General features: G+C 38.8%; 2 protein-coding genes across 4 annotated transcripts in view; one reads left to right on the forward strand and one right to left on the reverse strand.

Moving 5' to 3' along the window:
* The window catches only part of LOC140370139 (protein unc-79 homolog), a 56,064-nt gene extending 49,690 nt beyond the window's left edge, over positions 1 to 6,374 (reverse strand). For 2 of the 3 annotated variants that reach the window (XM_072457125.1, XM_072457126.1), the window contains exons 1-2: positions 6,101 to 6,371; positions 4,180 to 4,300 (exon numbers count right to left, since the gene is read on the reverse strand). In XM_072457125.1, the coding sequence (XP_072313226.1) occupies positions 4,180 to 4,300; positions 6,101 to 6,122 (143 nt within the window). In that variant the 5' untranslated portion in view covers positions 6,123 to 6,371. Of the gene's footprint in view, positions 1 to 4,179; positions 4,301 to 6,100 lie in introns of all 3 variants that reach the window. The other variant, XM_072457124.1, reaches the window with a different exon arrangement.
* Positions 6,375 to 16,512: 10,138 nt separating this feature from the next.
* btbd7 (BTB (POZ) domain containing 7) overlaps positions 16,513 to 18,714 on the forward strand; it is a 32,284-nt gene continuing 30,082 nt past the window's right edge. The window contains exon 1 of the mRNA XM_072458199.1: positions 16,513 to 16,845. The gene's annotated coding sequence lies outside the window, so the exon portion shown is untranslated. The remainder of the gene's footprint in view (positions 16,846 to 18,714) is intronic.

Below are 18,714 nucleotides of genomic sequence, written 5' to 3' on the forward strand. Positions count from 1 at the left end.
CTAGTTGGGTAATGTGTGGAGACTAGGGAGAGGGAGGGGAGGAGGGCCAGAGAGCATTGCTCTTTTATTCAACTTTAGTGTGTGGTGAAAATACTGGCCTATATTATCATTTAAATGCAAATATTTTTTGAAGGATTCCTCAAAATGTTACTGCACATCTCGGCGTGTGAGAAAGGGGATTTTGTACCATATTTGTTCCACAAAACAAGAAATATTCTATCATCTAAACATTTCTTTAGTATCCCCTCAAAGTCATACCCTGGAATTCTACACAAGAGCCCATTTTACCTTTAAAGCAAAAACATTCTGGATTAAATGCACTGAATCCCAGAGTATGACTTTTACACAGCCGTCATTTGATCATAGACAACATCATTAATTTGAACAATGAACATAGACACACACAGACAGACTCACTCACACACTCAAATGTGCACACACACGCACGCAAGCACACAAGCACGCACACACACACGCACACACACACACACACACACACACCTAAACAACACAATACGACACACAAAACACATGTAGAATGCACTGTACAGACACATGACACACAGCTACTCTGCAGCATCCGTGTGATGTGGACCCTCTAAGTGTGTGAGGACTGCTGTGAGGTCCATGTGAAGAAGACTGAGCTACACATGAAGCTGGTGTAATTCAACCAGGAACACCTCTTTCCTCCCTCCCAGGCCCGTCTGTCACCATTCCGCCAAGCACAACCTCTAATCTGTCAAGCTTTTCCAATAAATACACTTAAGCCACGTTTCCACTGGCCCTGGCCCCTGGCGGGGCACAAGCTGGGGGCTGTGATATGACTTGGAAGTTGTTGAGTATATTGTATTATATTCAATGTATTTTTGATTAAAACACTATATTTGACTGGCATTAAGTCAAATTACTGAATAATCCGCTAGAATAAACATAATTAAACCTGATTTAAAATGTTTTACAACTTGAAATGATCACAGGCGACAATTTACTGTAGTGCTGAGGGCTCGGGATCAGTTTTGGTTATTTTGGGGGTTTCGGCCTGAAAGGTTTGGGAACCTCTGCCCTAGACCAGTTTGCCTTGGACTGCTTTGGCACGGTTTTCTTATTGGAGGAATGCAATCTGCTGCTGACGGCACGAATCGTCTTAACCCTACATGAACCAAGCCATCTCAGCAATTCACAAAAGGGCAATTATTATTTCCAAACATGTGGTGCTTTGAAATGTGGCAAAAGCTAGAGTAAACAAGAAACCACTTCCTGTTTATTGTCAGCTTTATTTTTAAGTAAGAGTAAAAGTCAAGAATAAAAATCTACTTCAGTAAAAATATTGAAGTATATGTCTAAATTTGAACTTTTTCAGATTCCTGCTCTCAAATGTAGTGAAGTAAAAATAAAAAAAGTATCGAGTGTAAAATGAACACATATCTAAAAGGTTGACTTAAGTACAGTACTTTGTCCACCATTGGTCTATACACCGCATTTTGATGTCTCTTTTGGTCTTGTTTGGATAATGTTAGATGCGTTATGTGTTAATATCTACTTTTTGCCCTTTAGTCTCTCTAATCCCCCATTATCTTAAGTGCTGCTGAAGCCAATGAAAGCCTGACCCCTTAGAATGGTCCGGTTGTCTTAAAACACGTTTGGATCGTACCAATCAGCTCCAAAGTGAACCAGTGGAAACGAGCCTTAGATAGCCTCAGATAGACACTGCCTCTATCTTCACCACAGCAGCAGAACCCCATCAGCCTGTCCATCTCCTTCACTTTCCCAACAATGTCTGGCCCTACAAACTAACTATTCCCTCTCTTCCCTTCATCGCCATGCCGACATCTCTACCGACCATGGTCTAAACTGCAACATTTTCCACGCACAAACTATTCATGAGACTTCACTTGTTTGTCAGAGATTATTCTGACTTGGAGGAATAGTCATCAGAAACCATCAATGTTTCTTCATCCACGCAAACACAAACTAATTCTGGGATATGAATAAGTGACTAACCAGCACCTTTGGCCATTTGGCAATCCTCTCCAAGAACATGACACAAACGCTCTGCTTTTTAAGACTGGCTTGTGCCAATTTCCTTTTGCCTCGAGCCATTTATGTCTTCGTTCTTCCTCTGCGTCTCAAGAATATACAGTAGCTAATCCATGAAAAGAGGATCCCTTATGTTTAGTATGAGGCGCATGACATCTTAGAGAGCAGATTCAGGCCACTTTTGGGACTGAAACCTCTCTCAAATTAGCACAAGCTCCGAGAATGGCAGCTCTGGCCCTGCTCCGTCTGTGCTGCTGAAGACAGAGGTCACAAATATAGTCACAACTAGTTTCTCACTATCGTTTTACAAGGTACAGAAGAACTCTTATGTCTTAGCAATAGGCCGAGCCTCATTAATGTAATCCAAAATAGTTAATTGGACATGCTCGGGATGTACTAAGATATATCTATATTTTTAAATATCATAATGGTGTTGTAGAAATGCCATCTTTTCAATGAAAATTCTCCAATAAAATCCCTATTGTTCTTTTTCATTCGACTGCACTGAAATGGAGCAAAGGACCATGGTCAATGTGGTTTACACCTGTTCTTTGCAACAATATCATGCAATATATAGTCAATGAAGGACTACACAATATAATCGTAGTTTGATTCGACAAAAACGAAAAGGCTGTAAATATGAATAGTGTGTTCTCTGCAAAGAACAAAATATCTTGTCTAATCGTGCCTAAAGCTTGTAGTATCTGTAGCTTGGATATCAACATTTATTTATTTTTTCCAAAACCGTGCAGCCCTAATCTTACTATTTTTGATATGGTAAAAGGTGATATCTTTACGAGACAAACACATTTCAGAAAACTATAAACCAATATAACCTTGTGCAGCCTACTATCTTCAGACTACCACATAGCTTACAATAGAGAGCTGTTATAACAAGGTCAAACCATCAAGAGACTGCAATCAGTTCAAAATGGCTGCCTACTTGACCTGTATTGAGGTGGGACATGTCTCCCCCCCTCTCTCTCTGGGGGCCACACTGACCCTGTGACTGCACATCCAGAGATACTGGCCCTGGCTCGTCCCTCAGGGAAGGACACCACATGCTCCATTTTATCAATCGCCTCCACATCCGATCAATGCTCAGCTGCTCTGGGCCCACGGTCTCACCTGCTCCTCCTGAACCCTCAACCTGCACAATCCCAGCACCATCTGCTGTCATATGTGTCCATCCACGTGTGTTAAAATGACTGGAATGCAAATATTCATCTTGATTTTAGGAATTTTGACAAATTTTGTTTTATATTTTATTTTATGGATAATCAGACTTGAGAGAGACATGACAATTCCACATTAAATAAATGAATCACATTGTATTCCATTGTACTGATAGATTTGGCTGCAACTAATTGTGACTCTAACAACTAACAAATTGTGGCTAATACATTACAAAAATGATCAACAACTTCTTTGTAGATAACCTCATGTAGATCATGTAGCATCCAGAAGTCCTCAGGTGCTCTGGCTTTATGTGGTTTAAAGAAGACATATTGTGCTCTTTTCAGGTACTTCCTGAACTACATTATGTAACATTTTGTTCTTTATAAACCGCTATGTTTTAAAACTTTGTAATAGAAACTGCAGAACTAATAAGCCCCGCCTCTTCATAGTGACATTTGACTGCAACAAGCAGCGATTGTCATTTACATATTTGTATTTTTTTAAGTGGCTATATGGGCAGGGATAGGGGGGAGTTGAAAACAGGAATTGTATGAGGGCTCAAGCCTCAGTTGCAGGACAATACAGGATTACTGAGACGTGCAGGAATCAATCAGAATATAAAACGTGCACTAATGATGAGGAAACACTGTTGTAACAAGGTTTAAAGCTCATTAAAGTTGCATAATATGCCCTCTTTAAAGTTCATATTGAAAGCAAAATAATCCTTGGTTGCAGCCCGTCGGATGGATACGTTTATTTGAAATATGATTCTCTTCAAACCGATGAGAGAAGCAAGTCATTATGATTACAAATGTTTTGGGGCAAAACAATTCAAATACTGATATTCTGAATTCAAGTCATTTTAGTTCTCGTGGACCTTTAGTGCATGAGTGTCCTGCCTGGTGTTGAAGCTGCTGTATGTGTACTACAGTCAGTGGTGTATGACCTGTGCAGAGTACTTACCTGAGCAGAGTCTGGGAGAAGTATTTCAGAGTGTTGGCGATGTCTGTTCCGGAGGGCACAGGATAAATATTGTGCTGTACACGGTTGTGATACTCCTGCAAGTATCGTATCTTAGAGGCAACTGGAGAAAGTAGAACAAAATAATCACAATTGCAGAATATAAAATAAACAAAATCTATTTAGACTAAAAGTGACAAAAGCTTTATGTCGACAGTATTACATGATTTGTGTTTCTTGCATTCCTCTTTCAGATGTGATTTAGTTTTTCTCATTTGTGGGTCTATTATTTAAAAATACCACGTGTTGTGCATTATTTAATGTTTTGTCCTTCCTCCCTTTAACTTCCAATTATAAATCAGAAGTTACATACAGAAACTTAAAGGAGTTTCCCTGAAAACCTTTAATCTGTATGTCTGACCTCTACTTTGTACTTCTACTTGTAGGGCCGCACAATTTTGATAGAAACTTATTTTTTCCATACAAAGACAGAATATTTTGTTGTTTGCATTACTTAGATAATTACATTCTTTGACATAATTGCAATAGTTCAAATTGTGATTTCAATGAATTTGTCATTCTTTGTGCAGCTTTTGTGTTGTGTTTTGTATTGTTACATTAAGTTTGGCCATTTCTTGTGCTGCCATGTGACTTTGTGACTAGTGTTGTCACAATTTCTCAAATGAATTTAAACACTGGACCCCACTTTGGGGGGTCCAGGGCCCCCTGGAGGTGCCTCGGAGGCACTGCAGGAAAACCCTAACCCTAACCCTAACCCTAACCCTAACCCACCAAAAGGGTGTCCACACAACAAGCATAAAAGAAAACTGAACTGAACAACCACTTTACATAATATGTTTGCCTAAATCTACTACTATAAATCAATATTAAGCTGATGGGGGCCCGAGGGTTAAAAAGGGGTCTCCACAGTTTGGGAATGACTGCTTTTGACAAACCCTTCCAGGTGTTTTTTTTACCCTACCTAAAAATACCATATTTAATGTGGTATTTGATGTGGTATTTAATTTTGCTAGACTATTGGGCTCGTGGCCTACAGCATGTGACCTCCTTAGTGTTCAGGGAGGACACAGAGCCCTAGAGGAAGCACTAACCTATTATTATGAACAAAAGGATGTTGGTTCAAATCTACTACCAGCCAGGGAAACATTGCTTTAAGCCAGTTTTGAGTATGAATATCATACATATATATAATTGTCCTAAAACAGAGCAGTGGGTCATGTAATGTGGTTCCCACTTTGGTCAGTATATTTTCCTCTTTAACATACAAAACTGCATTCAAAAACAATATGATGCCAGTTATGATGACAGAGTTTTAGTCTTGTTTGCTCATGTTTCCTCAGATATGATTAGACCCTGTCTTATTGAACATGAGAACAGCAGCAGGTGTATCCTTTGCCTTGGAGTTGTGTTGTGTGCAGCCTTTCCACTTGTTCCAACCAAAAGAAGAAGGGAAAAAAGGAGTAAACGCATATTAGCGTTGCTCTAATGCTTGATCGAGACGCGGGTGACCAAACTACATTACAGATCAATCTTCTGCCACCATATTGTTGAGAAAAGAATCTGTACAGCTCGACCTTGAGAGCGGCAACGTACGTTTTACATTCGCCTTTTTTACGCGCGTCAATCAAAAGACATGACGTCGGTTGGTGTGATATCCATATTTTTTTTCCTTCTTCTTCTATTTTTTTTGTTTTTTTGAAGAACAGGTTGGTAAATGTGCACGGAGCCCTTAAGCCACGGTCTGCAGCGAAAAGGACGTGTTGCAACCAGCCTTGGCAACCGTTTTCATCACCAAGGACAGCTCCCGTCGTTCCGCTTTCCAATTCTTCAAATCTTCATCACCAGTTTGCACACAAAAATGGCACAATGTTGCATTATGTTTGCAGAAATGGCTTGTACTTACATTGCTCTGCCTTCGTAGACATTTTGAGGACTCTTGGGGAAACATGCAGCCCACGGTAGCAAATGTTTGACTGGGTTTGTGTTGTTTCTTTTCCCTCACCGGCGTTCGCTGTGTTTCTCCGGGTCGTGAAAAAGTGGAAATGCCCCCCCTCCCCGGTTCCTCCAGCGAGAGCAGGTCCTGGACGTACCACTCCGCGCCGGGGGGCTCGCACACTCAGTCTCCGCGATAATACAGTCGTTCTGTCACAGGTTTTGGCTAAATGAACCCGTGATACTGATGGTTCGAGTTGCGCTGAGCTCCGTAGAAAGGCGATTACGCGATTGTTTTGGGGCGTTCACGGGGCTGTGCGTGAACGGTGTACCTTTCCAAATGGACTAATCCGCGTTTTGACAAATTGTCATTCAAGATTTCACCAATAGTCCTTTTTTGAGCAGATCACAAGACACAATTGAAGGGAAACATCTATATTTAGCCACATGTAGGCTACGTGAGGATGGTCAGAGTCCCAAATGTGCTCAACATGCAACAGATGGTTAAACTACAGCAAAGCATGTGTTTTGACTTTCAATCTTAACAAGGGTATATTCTGTAAAGTCGACTTTTATAAGCTTTAAACCATGTTATAATGGTGATCAGGGTGATAGTTTGATTGATTCCTGCATGTTTGAGTAATCCTGTATTGTTCTGCAACTGAGGCTTGAGCTCTGAGACAGTTCTTGTTCTCACCTACCCCCTATCTCCGCCCGCTTCTCTTTACCTATTTGCCATTATTCAGAAAGAGACATGTACGGTTCAAACATTCCGTATAGATAGTCTTCCTCAATAAAAACACTTCAATCAAAAAGTGCTGATTATTGCTGCTGTGAAGCAGTTCAGCAGTTTGAAACAAATCGATAAACCCCTTTTTATTAATAAGTTGTTTTAGATCAATATTGTAGTCTGTAATTAGCAAAATGTAAAATAATAATCTAAAAAAAAGCACAATATGTCTTTTCTAAATGCAGATGACCCAATCATTTATGTACGGCAGCAGACATGTATAAACAGGCTTCAGACTGTTTAACTTAGAATTGTACTAATACTAATACACTCGCTGAAGATTTTTTTAAAAATATCCAAATATAAAACAATATTGATCGAAATTAAACAGGAGGTGAATTAAATCAAGTATCTCTGGTTTGTTTAAGATTCTAAAGTCAAATTTGAGGCCCAGTTTAAGAAAATGGCAAAAACCATTAAGACAAATATAAACAGTTTTTGATCTTGTATATCTACCAAAGATGTAGATATACAAGACCATGTAACTGGATAAGTATGCAATGATTTGATCTCACATGTGCCATCGTCTGGGGCCCGGCCACAGAATCTGTCCGAACACTTAAGGTATTTGATTAAAAAAAAATAAAGAGTGTAAAATATAATAGGATGACTTTTGATCGTGTCATCAATTTCTCCTTTGTAAAAGCAATTTATTTTTTAGTGTCTTGATAATAATGGTCTTGCTCCTGCTGGTGTAAAGTGTGAACTGATTAAAAATAAAAAATAATAATAATGAAGGTGTGAGTACAAAAAAAAGGAAAAGCCACAAAACTGAAAACCTGGCATAAAATCAACAGTGTGACTGAACACTAAACTGCCATTGGATACACAGTGGACAGACATGGCTAATTCTTTTTTATATATTTGTGTTCTTATCAGTGCATTTTACTAACTAACTTCCAAGTGTTTTCTGTTTGTATTATTGTATAACTAACTAACTAACTAACTAATTCACTTTAAAGTCTAACCAGGGACGTGGGCTGCAAATGAGCCTTTGTTAGAGCCTTACGTACTGCCCCTTTTATCAACCGTGCACGGTGGCGGAGTGGTTAGCGCGCTCGCCTCCCAAGAAGGAGATCGTGGGCAACGTCACATGATCCCCGCCTAAGGCCCAAAGTCCTTGGGATAGGCTCCAGAAAATGTATGAATTATCAACCTCAAATTGTAACAAAGGTGGGACAAGTTGTGCAGTGTGGTGAGACATGATGAATTCAAGTTTATAGATGATAATGATAATAATAATAATAATAATAATAATAATAATAATAATAATAATAATAATAATAATAATAATAATAATAATAATAATAATAATAATAATAATAATAATAATAATGATAATAATGTTAATAATAATAATGCTATTGCACCATATACTTGGATACTGTTTTTATCAACCATAACTGACATAGAGAGATTGGGAAATCAGTTGCTCATGACATTTTACAGCCCAAAAATCCAAAACTCCACAAAATATGATTATTTTTCACTAGTAACATTTATACATTTATTGGATCATGTTTTGTATTCAAATCTAATTTTCTCTATGAACAGCAGGTTGAGCAGAAGCAATGGATAGAAGACACTGTGTAACCAGGCTCCATATGCAGGCTGAGAGTAAACAGTTACAGGCCAGTGTTTGGGTAAATATTTCACATCTGATAATAACTGAGCAACATCCTGTCCATGTAATCAGCTCTGCGCCTGCTACAACATGCTAACATTACCCTCCAGCTCCACACAAGGCTGTAAAAGTACATCTACAGCAACAGGGTTTAATAATGGTGTTATTTATTAGTGCATGCGATAGAAGCTTCTGTATTAGTCAGTGGTGCATCTGCTGCTGCTGCTGCTGTGGTGCTGTGGTGCTGGTGGTGCTGGTGGTGCTGGTGGTGCTGGTGGTGCTGGTGGTGCTGGTGGTGCTGGTGGTACTGTGGTAGTGGAAGATTTCTGGCGATACTCTGGGATGTGATGCATGATCCATCCGGCTGGGGCCAGGAGAGCCGTGGTGAAAACAAGCAGGGCAAAGGCAGACTGCTGTCAAGGCACAAAGTGAGAGTACATTTACGAACACGTTTATGTCATTTGCAACATTATATCTGTCATGACTTGTTTTTGCAGCTAGTATTGGCATGAGGCAGGGTATTTAAATCCTTTTAAATGCACTTGTTTTACAGACTGATTTTACTGTATATTGTTGTATATGTATTGCTCACTGTAAGTTTTTTGTGTTTTTATTGTTTTATTCTGTGTTTTGTGAAGCACTTTGTGACCTCTGTCTGGGAAAGGTGCTATATAAATAAAATGTACTTACTTACTTACTTACTTACTATTTCTTAGATTCTGACCAATATGTTCAAGGTATTTTCTTTAACCACAACATTTTAAAATAGAATTGGAACTCTCTGTTGTTCTTGGTAGAATTATAAATGATTTAAACTTGGAATTAATCTTATAGTTTACAAATTATATTATGAATGAATTGCTATTGAATATTAGTAAGTTAAAGACTCTCTGCTAGCTTAAAAAGACAATTCACATGCAAGAATGCGTTTCATTTATTGCCTTTGTTTGTCAGAAGTTTTGCTTTTTGTTTTACACCTCAAAACAGTGATTTATGCTGTCGAAACCGACTGGTTCCACCCAATGCCAGTTGGCACATGGTGGCACATGGGCACCAGATTGGCACAAGAGGCTGGGATCTTTTTCTGCTAAAACCCCTGTAAAATAAACCTTTTTTATTTGTTCTGCACCAAATCTTTGCACAAATTATAATCTCAAATTATAATAAACTTGTTTTTTTCCCATCCCTTGGTGTCTCATGGACTACATATGTAGTTTAAAGGGCATTTTTCTATTTTGTGCTTTTTGTCAGGCAAAAATGTTGTGTTTGACTCTAATTTACTTGGTATGGTATATGTTGGCATTATTTAACATAAGATGTAAAGTACAAAGTCTTAGCTTCATTTATACACCAAGATAATGTGGGCCACCTACAGGCTGAGGTTCGAAATGTGTCCAAAAATGAACCGCAAAATAAAGAAATAAAATAAAATATAAAATCTGAACTCACTTGTCTGTCTGTTTAAGTCACTCTTGGAATTCATTCCATAGTTCACAGTGATATTATTATTAATGTGTTGCGTTCACGTTCAATTCTCAGATTGTGGGCGGGGCCTGTGTAACTCTGATTTACTTTCTCCAGCGTTGAACATTCTCATTACTTGTTTGGGATTGGCTCCACAAACTTCTCATATTAATCTTATGTCTTAAAGTCCTTGCAACTGACCACAATTGTGCCTTTGGAGTTGAAAAACGGCACCATTTTCTGAAGCTATTATTTCTACTTTTTCATCATATACTTACAAAGATATGAACATTAATCAGCTCAAAAAAATTTGCTCTCTGACATTTAAACAGTGAATTCTGCCTGAGAGTGCTGACCTGATTCTCAAACGTCCTGAGTCTGACCTTTCCCCATTCAAAAGCTACAATACTTTCATTTGAATTGTGCTTTTTACTGTGACAATGGAGGACCGGGGTAATAATATCAAAACGCCTTGAAGTAAAACATATTTTCCCTTACAGTTCATTCATACTGATAGAGAAGAGGTTGAACTTTGTGCCAGTTTTGTTTCACGTTACAGTAATAACAGTTATATTAACCAGATCTAAAGGAAACCCTCTACCTGTCCTCAAATCAATTTAAAAATCCCAATAGCATCATTTTATCAAGTCCTTCAGCAGACCTTTTGTATCCCCCCACCACGGCAGTCCCTGTGTCCCATTGCACTTTAGTATTTCTAACCTCTGCCTGTCTTTGTAAAAGGCATGTGCCGTTCCCTTAGGACAGATCAACAGTTTTAGTGGTATCAACACAAGCCACAGAGCCTGCTCCTCCTCACAGACTCACACACTGAGGCTGAAGGAAGACTGACTTATGGATAGAAAAATGAATAAAACATACAAGCCACTCTGCAGACACGGAAAACACACCGCGCTTGAGTTCCTCGTATTAGGGGCCAATAAAGGGCTGATACTGACACCGGTTCAGCTTTAGATCTGATGGTTTTGTTAATTGTGTTCGTGGTGTTTGTTGAGTAAGTTAAGTTAGTAATCTCTGCATGAGGTGCACCGGCAAATTGTGAAGTACTACACTACCTGTTCAAGCTTAAGTACATGTCAAAACTGTGAGTAGAAAGTACAGACAGTAAAGTGTACTGCTGTAGAGAAGTGAGAAGCTCAAGGACGCAAGTGACATTCTGCCAACTTTGCAGATGAAGAACAATGTGTAACAAATACATTTTAGTCCAAGTTTTTGTGGTTAAAGCAGGCGTGTCCAGACCTTTTTCACAGAGGGCCGCATTTTAAAACTATTAGATCTGTATCACATCTAAATGGTTGTTATTTAGGTTGTGATGGCAGAATTTGAAACATTTTACAGTAAAAATGGTTTGTTTGGGACAATTTCTTGAGAATTCAGTATTCAACTATAACATATGTAGATTATTGTGTCATATTTTGTTCATTGTAAATTGTAACATTGATGTAAAATGGATTAAAAAAAGAAGCAGGATCATTGACTTCAAAATTAAGGAACTTATAAGCCCCAACACTTCAGAAGCATTTCACCGTAACAAACAGAATGTCTCGCTGGTGAGCACAGCAGCTTTCTCTCTCTCTCTCTCTCTCTCTCTCTCTCTCTCTCTCTATATATATATATATATATATATATATATATATATATATATATATATATATATATATATATATATATATATATATATATATATTAATACTTTTACACACTTCTCCAAACTGGCCACACCAGGACAAGTGTGAATGCGGCCTCAGTGAGTGCAGTGATTTGTCCTACAGCTGCTTACATTTCTATGAATGATTTGACTATAATATAAATAAAGGCAGTACATTTACTCTGACACTTAATTGTATGCAGATATGTTCACATGTTCAAATTCTGGACTTGAATGAATGAATTATGTGACACAGATGTATGATGAACTCTGCTTGGGTTAGGTTAAAAAAAGTTTCGACTTCTTCCTACTCCCCATCGAACAAACTGAGATGTATCAATGTATTCCCGAAATATTGTCTATGAGACACCATGATTGATTTTAAAACATGTTATATGTTTGAAATAATCACTATCAAATATATAATCAGTTTGGTTGTGTTCTACGCCTCATTTCCCCTCTTCTCTCATGATATAAAAGGTTGGAGTCATACCGCTGCTCCGATCTTCTCCTGTGGTGCTTTGCTGTGGAGGTTCCTGTGGTTGCACAGGATGGTTCTCATGGTGGGGTTCCTCAGGACAGAGAACATCTTCAGCCCGGGCAGCAGTCAGCCTGGTGAGATGGAAGGAAATGTTTGGGACATCCTGGCAGACACATTGGGACACTCATTTGTTTTATCTTTGTCCCATCTCTGTCCCTGGGAGGAGTCACTTTTCAGCCAGAACACTTATGTAAACAAGTTCTCAGCTCTCTTGGTTTATGCATGGACTCCCTCAACAAAAGAGCTTGATTATGATTTATTTACTCCAGTGTGAAATCTTAATAAAGGAAGCTTTGCTCTAAATAAAATAGCTCCAGCATTTGACACGTTTGTATGGCACTAGGCTTTTTCTAAAACAGGCTGTGAAAAGAGGCTGCAGCATTAGCGCTCACACTGGAGACTGGTCATAGTGTGTGCTATGGCTCCCTCTGCAGGCACTTATAGGAACTGACCTGCGTAAACACTGGCCACTTGTCATTCATTTAGTTCATTAACAATGCTATGGTTTTTACAGAAATGTAATAGTGATTGTGATTTTAATTGTATTAGAGGCATCAACCTGTCCCGGATCTATGGGTGAAACTAACATTTTTGCTAAAACCTGACATATCTTCTTTTCATAAGGTTAAAGGGGAAATATTATGCTGTTGTCCAGGTAGTTAGAATAACATAATCACTATTGTTCATTGTAAACTGCAATATTTATGTAAAACGGTTTAACGTGCATTGACCTGATGAGCCCTTCAAGGCAAGGCAAGGCAAGTTTATTTGTAGAGCACATTTCATACACAAGGCAATTCAAAGTGCTTCACACAGCAGGAAAAATGCATTCAAATCACAAAGAAATTACGAAACAGAAATACAATAAAATTAACTTGATTAAAAATTATCAATCCAACTGATTGAAAAACTGATGTCTAAACTAATAAAATCACAAACAAAAGAGAAGAGTGCAAAGAAAAAATCCTTTCAGTCATATGCACAGCTAAATAAAACTGTTTTTAGCTTAGATTTGAACATTGTCAGAGTAGAAGCCTGTCTCACATCTTCAGGAAGACTGTTCCAGATTTTAGCTGCATAAAACTGAAACGCAGATTCCCCATGTTTAGTCCTGACTCTGGCACCTGCAGGAGGCCGGTCCCTGAGGTCCTCAGAGTCCGAGATGGTTCATATGGCACTAACATATCCAAGATGTACTTTGGTGCTAGGCCATGGAGAGACTTGTACACAAGCAGAGCTGCTTTAAAGTCTATTCTCTGAGCCACAGGGAGCCAGTGCAGAGACCTGAGAACAGGACTAATGTGATCATACTTCCTGGTTCTAGTCAGGACCCGAGCAGCAGCGTTCTGGATGTACTGCAGCTGTTTTACAGCTCGTTTGGAGAGACCAGTGAGCAGGCCGTTACAGTAGTCTAATCTACTGGAGACAAACGCGTGGATAAGTCTCTCTAAATCTGGTTTTGACACTATATTTTTTTATTTTGGCAATGTTTTTTAGATGGTAAAAAGCTGCTGATGTTATTGATTTGACGTGGCTATTAAAGTTCAAGTCTGAGTCCATTATTACCCCCAGATTTCTAATTTGGTTTGTAGGTTTTAGAGCGAGACTCTGGAGGTGACCGCTAACACTTTCTCTTTGTTTCTGTGGGCCAAAAACGATTATTTCAGTCTTGTCTGAGTTCAGCTGGAGAAAGTTGTTTTGCATCCACAAACTGATCTGTTGGATGCAGTGACATGCAGTGAATCTACTGGTCCATATTCACCCGCCGATAGTGAAACATAGATCTGAGTGTCGTCTGCATAATTGTGATAGGACACATTTTCACTGCGTATGTGGATATTGATCAAATTATTGTCATGTCTGTGTCCTATTTATCATGAGTCACGACGATCTTGCTTCATATGGGTCACAATGAACTATTCTGTGTATTTTAACTATTCTGTGTATTTTCTGATTATCTGTGGACTAGTCTAAACAATCTTAAAGCGGTCAGACCAAAGCAACAGCTTTATAAAACACAGCTAAATCTTATGAAGAGTCGAATTTCAGCTGCAAGACGAACAACACGCTACTGTTTTGCCTGTTTTTCCATGTTTTCATCAAATAAAGAACTTGAGAACGATCTTCGCCTCTCGCAGTCTGTATAGACTAAACTTTGACACGTATCAACTGACCTAACGGCAGCATGTGGAGGTTGAACAGAAGGGGACCCAGGACTGACCCTTGGGGCACTCCACAGGTCAGGGTCATGTGGTCTGAGACACAGCTACCAATTTCAACAAAGTACTTACTGTCTTCCAGATAGGACCTTAGCCAGTTTAGGGCAGTGCCAGTGATGCCCACCCAGTCCTCTAGTCTCTGTAAGAGGATCCCATGATCGACAGTGTCAAAAGCAGCACTCAGATCTAACAGAATTAAGACTGAGGCTTTGCCCGTGTCAGTGTTCAGGCGGATGTCATTTGTCACCTTGACAAGAGCAGTCTCAGTGCTGTGATGAGGTCTAAAACCTGACTGAAAAACATCAAATGAGTTGTTTATTAAGAGGAAATCTGTGAGCTGTTGGTAAACAACCTTTTCAAGGACTTTGCCCCAAAATGGCAGATTAGAGATGGGCCGGTAATGACTCAGTACTGCGGCATCAAGACTGCTCTTCTTTAGGAGTGACATTACACTATAACAAGCAGCAGGTTGTCATTTTTATTTTTGAAAAGTATCTACGGGACATTTTAGAACCCTCCATGTGTCACATGTGTCAATCAAAGTCTTCAAAGTACAAGGATGTGTGTGGGGATAGGGGGTAGGTGAAAACAGGAATTTTGTGAGCACACAATACAGAATTACTCAAAATATGCAGGGGGAAAAAAGAACTTTATGAAAACTAATGATAAGGAAACACCGTTACACAATGGTCAAACGTTTGTTCAAATTGATTTGATGCAATGTGTCCTTTTTAATGCACGTTAAATATATTTCAGATGATTGTTTTATACAACATTCTGAGCACCTGTTCAGATTCAAAAAATATATAATATTCTGATTTATATTGTTAATTATTGTGGCATTTTGTATAGAAAACATACATTTAGACTAAATACTTCAAACAACTTTCCTAAAGTACAGTCTAACTTGCCTATTTGTTGGCCTAGACTTAGAGAAATAGTAGTTTTATAGTATATATAGTAAGTTTTAAAGCTTTATGTAGCAACCTGACTGTGGATTGTTGTATTGACTGAATAAAAAGGTGAACTTTTCTTCTTGGAAACGCCTTCATTTGCGTTTATTAGCTCGTGCAATGTGTGCAGTGTTTGATGTACTGTCTGAAACATGCCAGCAGGGGGCGCGCGTAAACTCCTTATGCTCAACTTTTGCTTTGGTCCTTTATGGCCTCATCAAACGATCCGTCAAGTTCGCGGACGCAAAGGAAATAGTGCTCTGGCTTTCAAAATAAACTGGCTGTTTTACAAATGACAGGAGATCAATGCCATAAGGTATTTGGATTTTATTTGTCCGATCTAACCACTACACCATCATGACAGTAACCAAAACAGCAAATAATAAAGTCATTGTTGTGAGTTGGGCTGTCACTAACGATTCTTTTAGAAGTCGACCAATCAGTGATAATTTTTTTGAGTCGTCTAGTCAAATTATTATTTCTATTGTACATTGACACTTTTAGAATTAATTACCTGCCAAACAAAGGTTGAAATATGGTTACTGGAGGCTTCTAGATAGATAATATTCATAAATAACAAATAACAAAAAAAGGTTTATAGGTTTTGACATATTGATTTAATAATGCAGCTGTAAAATGGCTTTTTGTGTGTTTTAGAGAATTAGAATGATCACAATTAATTTTAGTTCGACTAGTCACTCACGATTAGTCAGTAAATCATTGCACCCCTAATTTTGGCTCAAATAGTCTAAACCAAGCCAAACCATATACATGAAAAATATACTTTTTGCTTGTTGTACAATTATAAATATATATAAATAACTTGAATTCATGTTTAATCTTAATTAATAGAGGCACGTGATTCCCCCCCCCCCCCCCCAAAAAAAAAAGCAATTACATTTTTTAAATTCAATTATAAACTTATTCAGTGAGGATAATAGTCTCATAACACTGATGTAAGGCTGAATTTTAATACGAATAGCCATACCACGTGCAAAGCGATATTTATGAGTTTTATGATATCATGATTATGTGTTTCAAGTGAAAATGAAAGCGTTTGATAGTCTGCAAACGTCCGCGCTTTTATTGTGAAAGCTCCTGTGCGGAAGCGCGCGTGCCACAGTGTCAACGCTGGAATAGGCCAAAACAACCACCCAACAAGGCGTCGTGCTACTATGGAGAAACACCGAGCACAAACCCGCACAAAACGGCTTTGTTTTTAGTTCGGAATCGACGTAAACGCGACAAGTTCCCTCCAAAGTCGTCGGAACTATGAACCGCGGCGTATTGAGGACTAAAACGCGGAGCTTGACGTCGAGCCGTGCGTAATGAGGAGAGTTGGAAAAAGAAGGTGTTGAGCTGCATTTTTTCTCTTGCCAGGGACAAGTTGGGTCGGAGTATTGGCAAAGTGCGAGCCGATCCGAGGACAAATCCCGCACATGGAGCTCTCCTCTCTCTGGTAAATGTCTGACCGGCCAGTAAATGTTTCCCCCGCAGTTGTGTCGCTTTTCCACGGCTCTTTTCCCAGGCGTAAAGTGGCGACAGCGCGCAGATAGCGTTAGCCTCGTTGGATATGCTACTAATTACTGGGCTGCGCTGACTTAGGTTTCCCCCCTTGCTAGGTTCTCACTACATCTGTCCTCTAAAGTTCATATTTCACTCCATCCATCAGACATTTCGTTCTCCAAAGCACTTTGAACTGAAGCTTGCCGTTTGACCAGTGGTAGTGACCAGTGGTAGCCCCTTTACGCGCAGCAATAGCCCCGTTTTAACCTTATGCTAACAAAGCAACTCCTTGCGCCAATGAAATGTAATACACTGAAATAACCTGCATCATTTATGTGAAGGGCAACGCGTCTTTTCATTTGTAACGACACATTTCTCTCCAACTTTGTCCTCTGTGTTGTCCTACATGTTGCTGGTTATTGCTTCTGTCAAAGAGATGTTGTGTCTTGTGTGTGGAACGTTGTAACCCGTTATTCTGGCACTTCTTGTAGGCGCAAGTGGGTTATTTTGTAGTTATTTTGTAGTTATTTTTGCTTAAGCACATTCATAAAAGCATGCAGATGTGTTATGTATACACGTTGCAGTGAATGTACATCATTTGATCACGCGGCTTTTCCACATTTGACATTACAAGCTGCGAATTGTGTGATAAACTTGTATTTTTAAATCGATTCCATGATATTTGTTTGTATTGACAAGCACACAGTTTTTTTATCGTCATATTTGTTGGGCGGTTGTCAGTGTTTAGTCATTTCGATTAATCGGTGATGGAGTCAAGGGCTGGAACGATTAATCGGAAGAATTGTGATTCATTGACTGTTGTTTTGATGGTCGTAATCGTTTGTTCGATGCCAATTGACCTTTGGTAAAAACAACGGCATTAATAAATCAAAAAGAAGGAAATGTTTTAGATTTGTATCAAGAAATCGCTTCATTTGTAAATATTTTCAATCTGCAAGTCCTTCAGCCACCAAATTTTAACCTTTTATTTAATTTCTCATTGAACAAATAGAAATGATAAGTAAATAACAGTCCACTAATCGATTTTCTTTTTTATCGTTGTAGGCCTGCAACTAACGATCATTTTGCTGATCGATTAGTCTCCTGATTAATCTGTTAGTTGGTTAAAACGTAAAAGCTTTGTGATGATATTTTTTTTTTTTACTGAATTTGACCCTGATTAACTCGTGATGTGAAGGCGTTTGTGGATCCTGGTCTTTTCATCAAATACACACATTTTCCGCATAATTTTCATGCAATTGTGGCTCAATTTGAGTCGTAAAACGTCTTTTCTCAGCTCGTGGCATGTTTTTTAACCCATGTTTAGACCAGTTAACGATTATCTCATGACTAAGTTAGTTGAAGATTATTTACATAATTGATTAACTTGTCACAGCCCAAAAGCTCTAAAAAAAGTAATAGTTGACATACTATTTTACTGGCATCTTAGGACCACAGCAGGAAGAAGGAAACATGAAGTAAGAGTTTTGCAGTGGCTGGACAGTTTCATCTGCTTTCTCAGTTGTGAAAATGCGGTTAACTAGATGTTTTTTGCTCCTCTACAGCTCTACATGTTTGCTTTACTCTTAAATGCTTTTATAAGCCAAACCAGACGAAATACTTGGAGCCCTCAGCAAACTATAGTAATCCGCTAATAATCCTAATGTGCACCTCAAACGTGTGTTCGCATTTGTTTTGGACTGCGTTTAAACATCATTTTACAAGGCTGAGCACATGTGTCAGGGCCCCGGGGACCAGCCATTGACATGTAATTATTTGACTTCAGAAATCTCTTGAGTGGCTTGAAAAGTGCTATGCTTGT

This window comes from Eucyclogobius newberryi, unplaced genomic scaffold (assembly GCF_026437365.1).
Source record: "Eucyclogobius newberryi isolate DKJ021-1_F unplaced genomic scaffold, fEucNew1.0.hap1 SCAF_21, whole genome shotgun sequence".
Classification (NCBI taxonomy): Eukaryota; Metazoa; Chordata; class Actinopteri; order Gobiiformes; family Gobiidae; genus Eucyclogobius; species Eucyclogobius newberryi.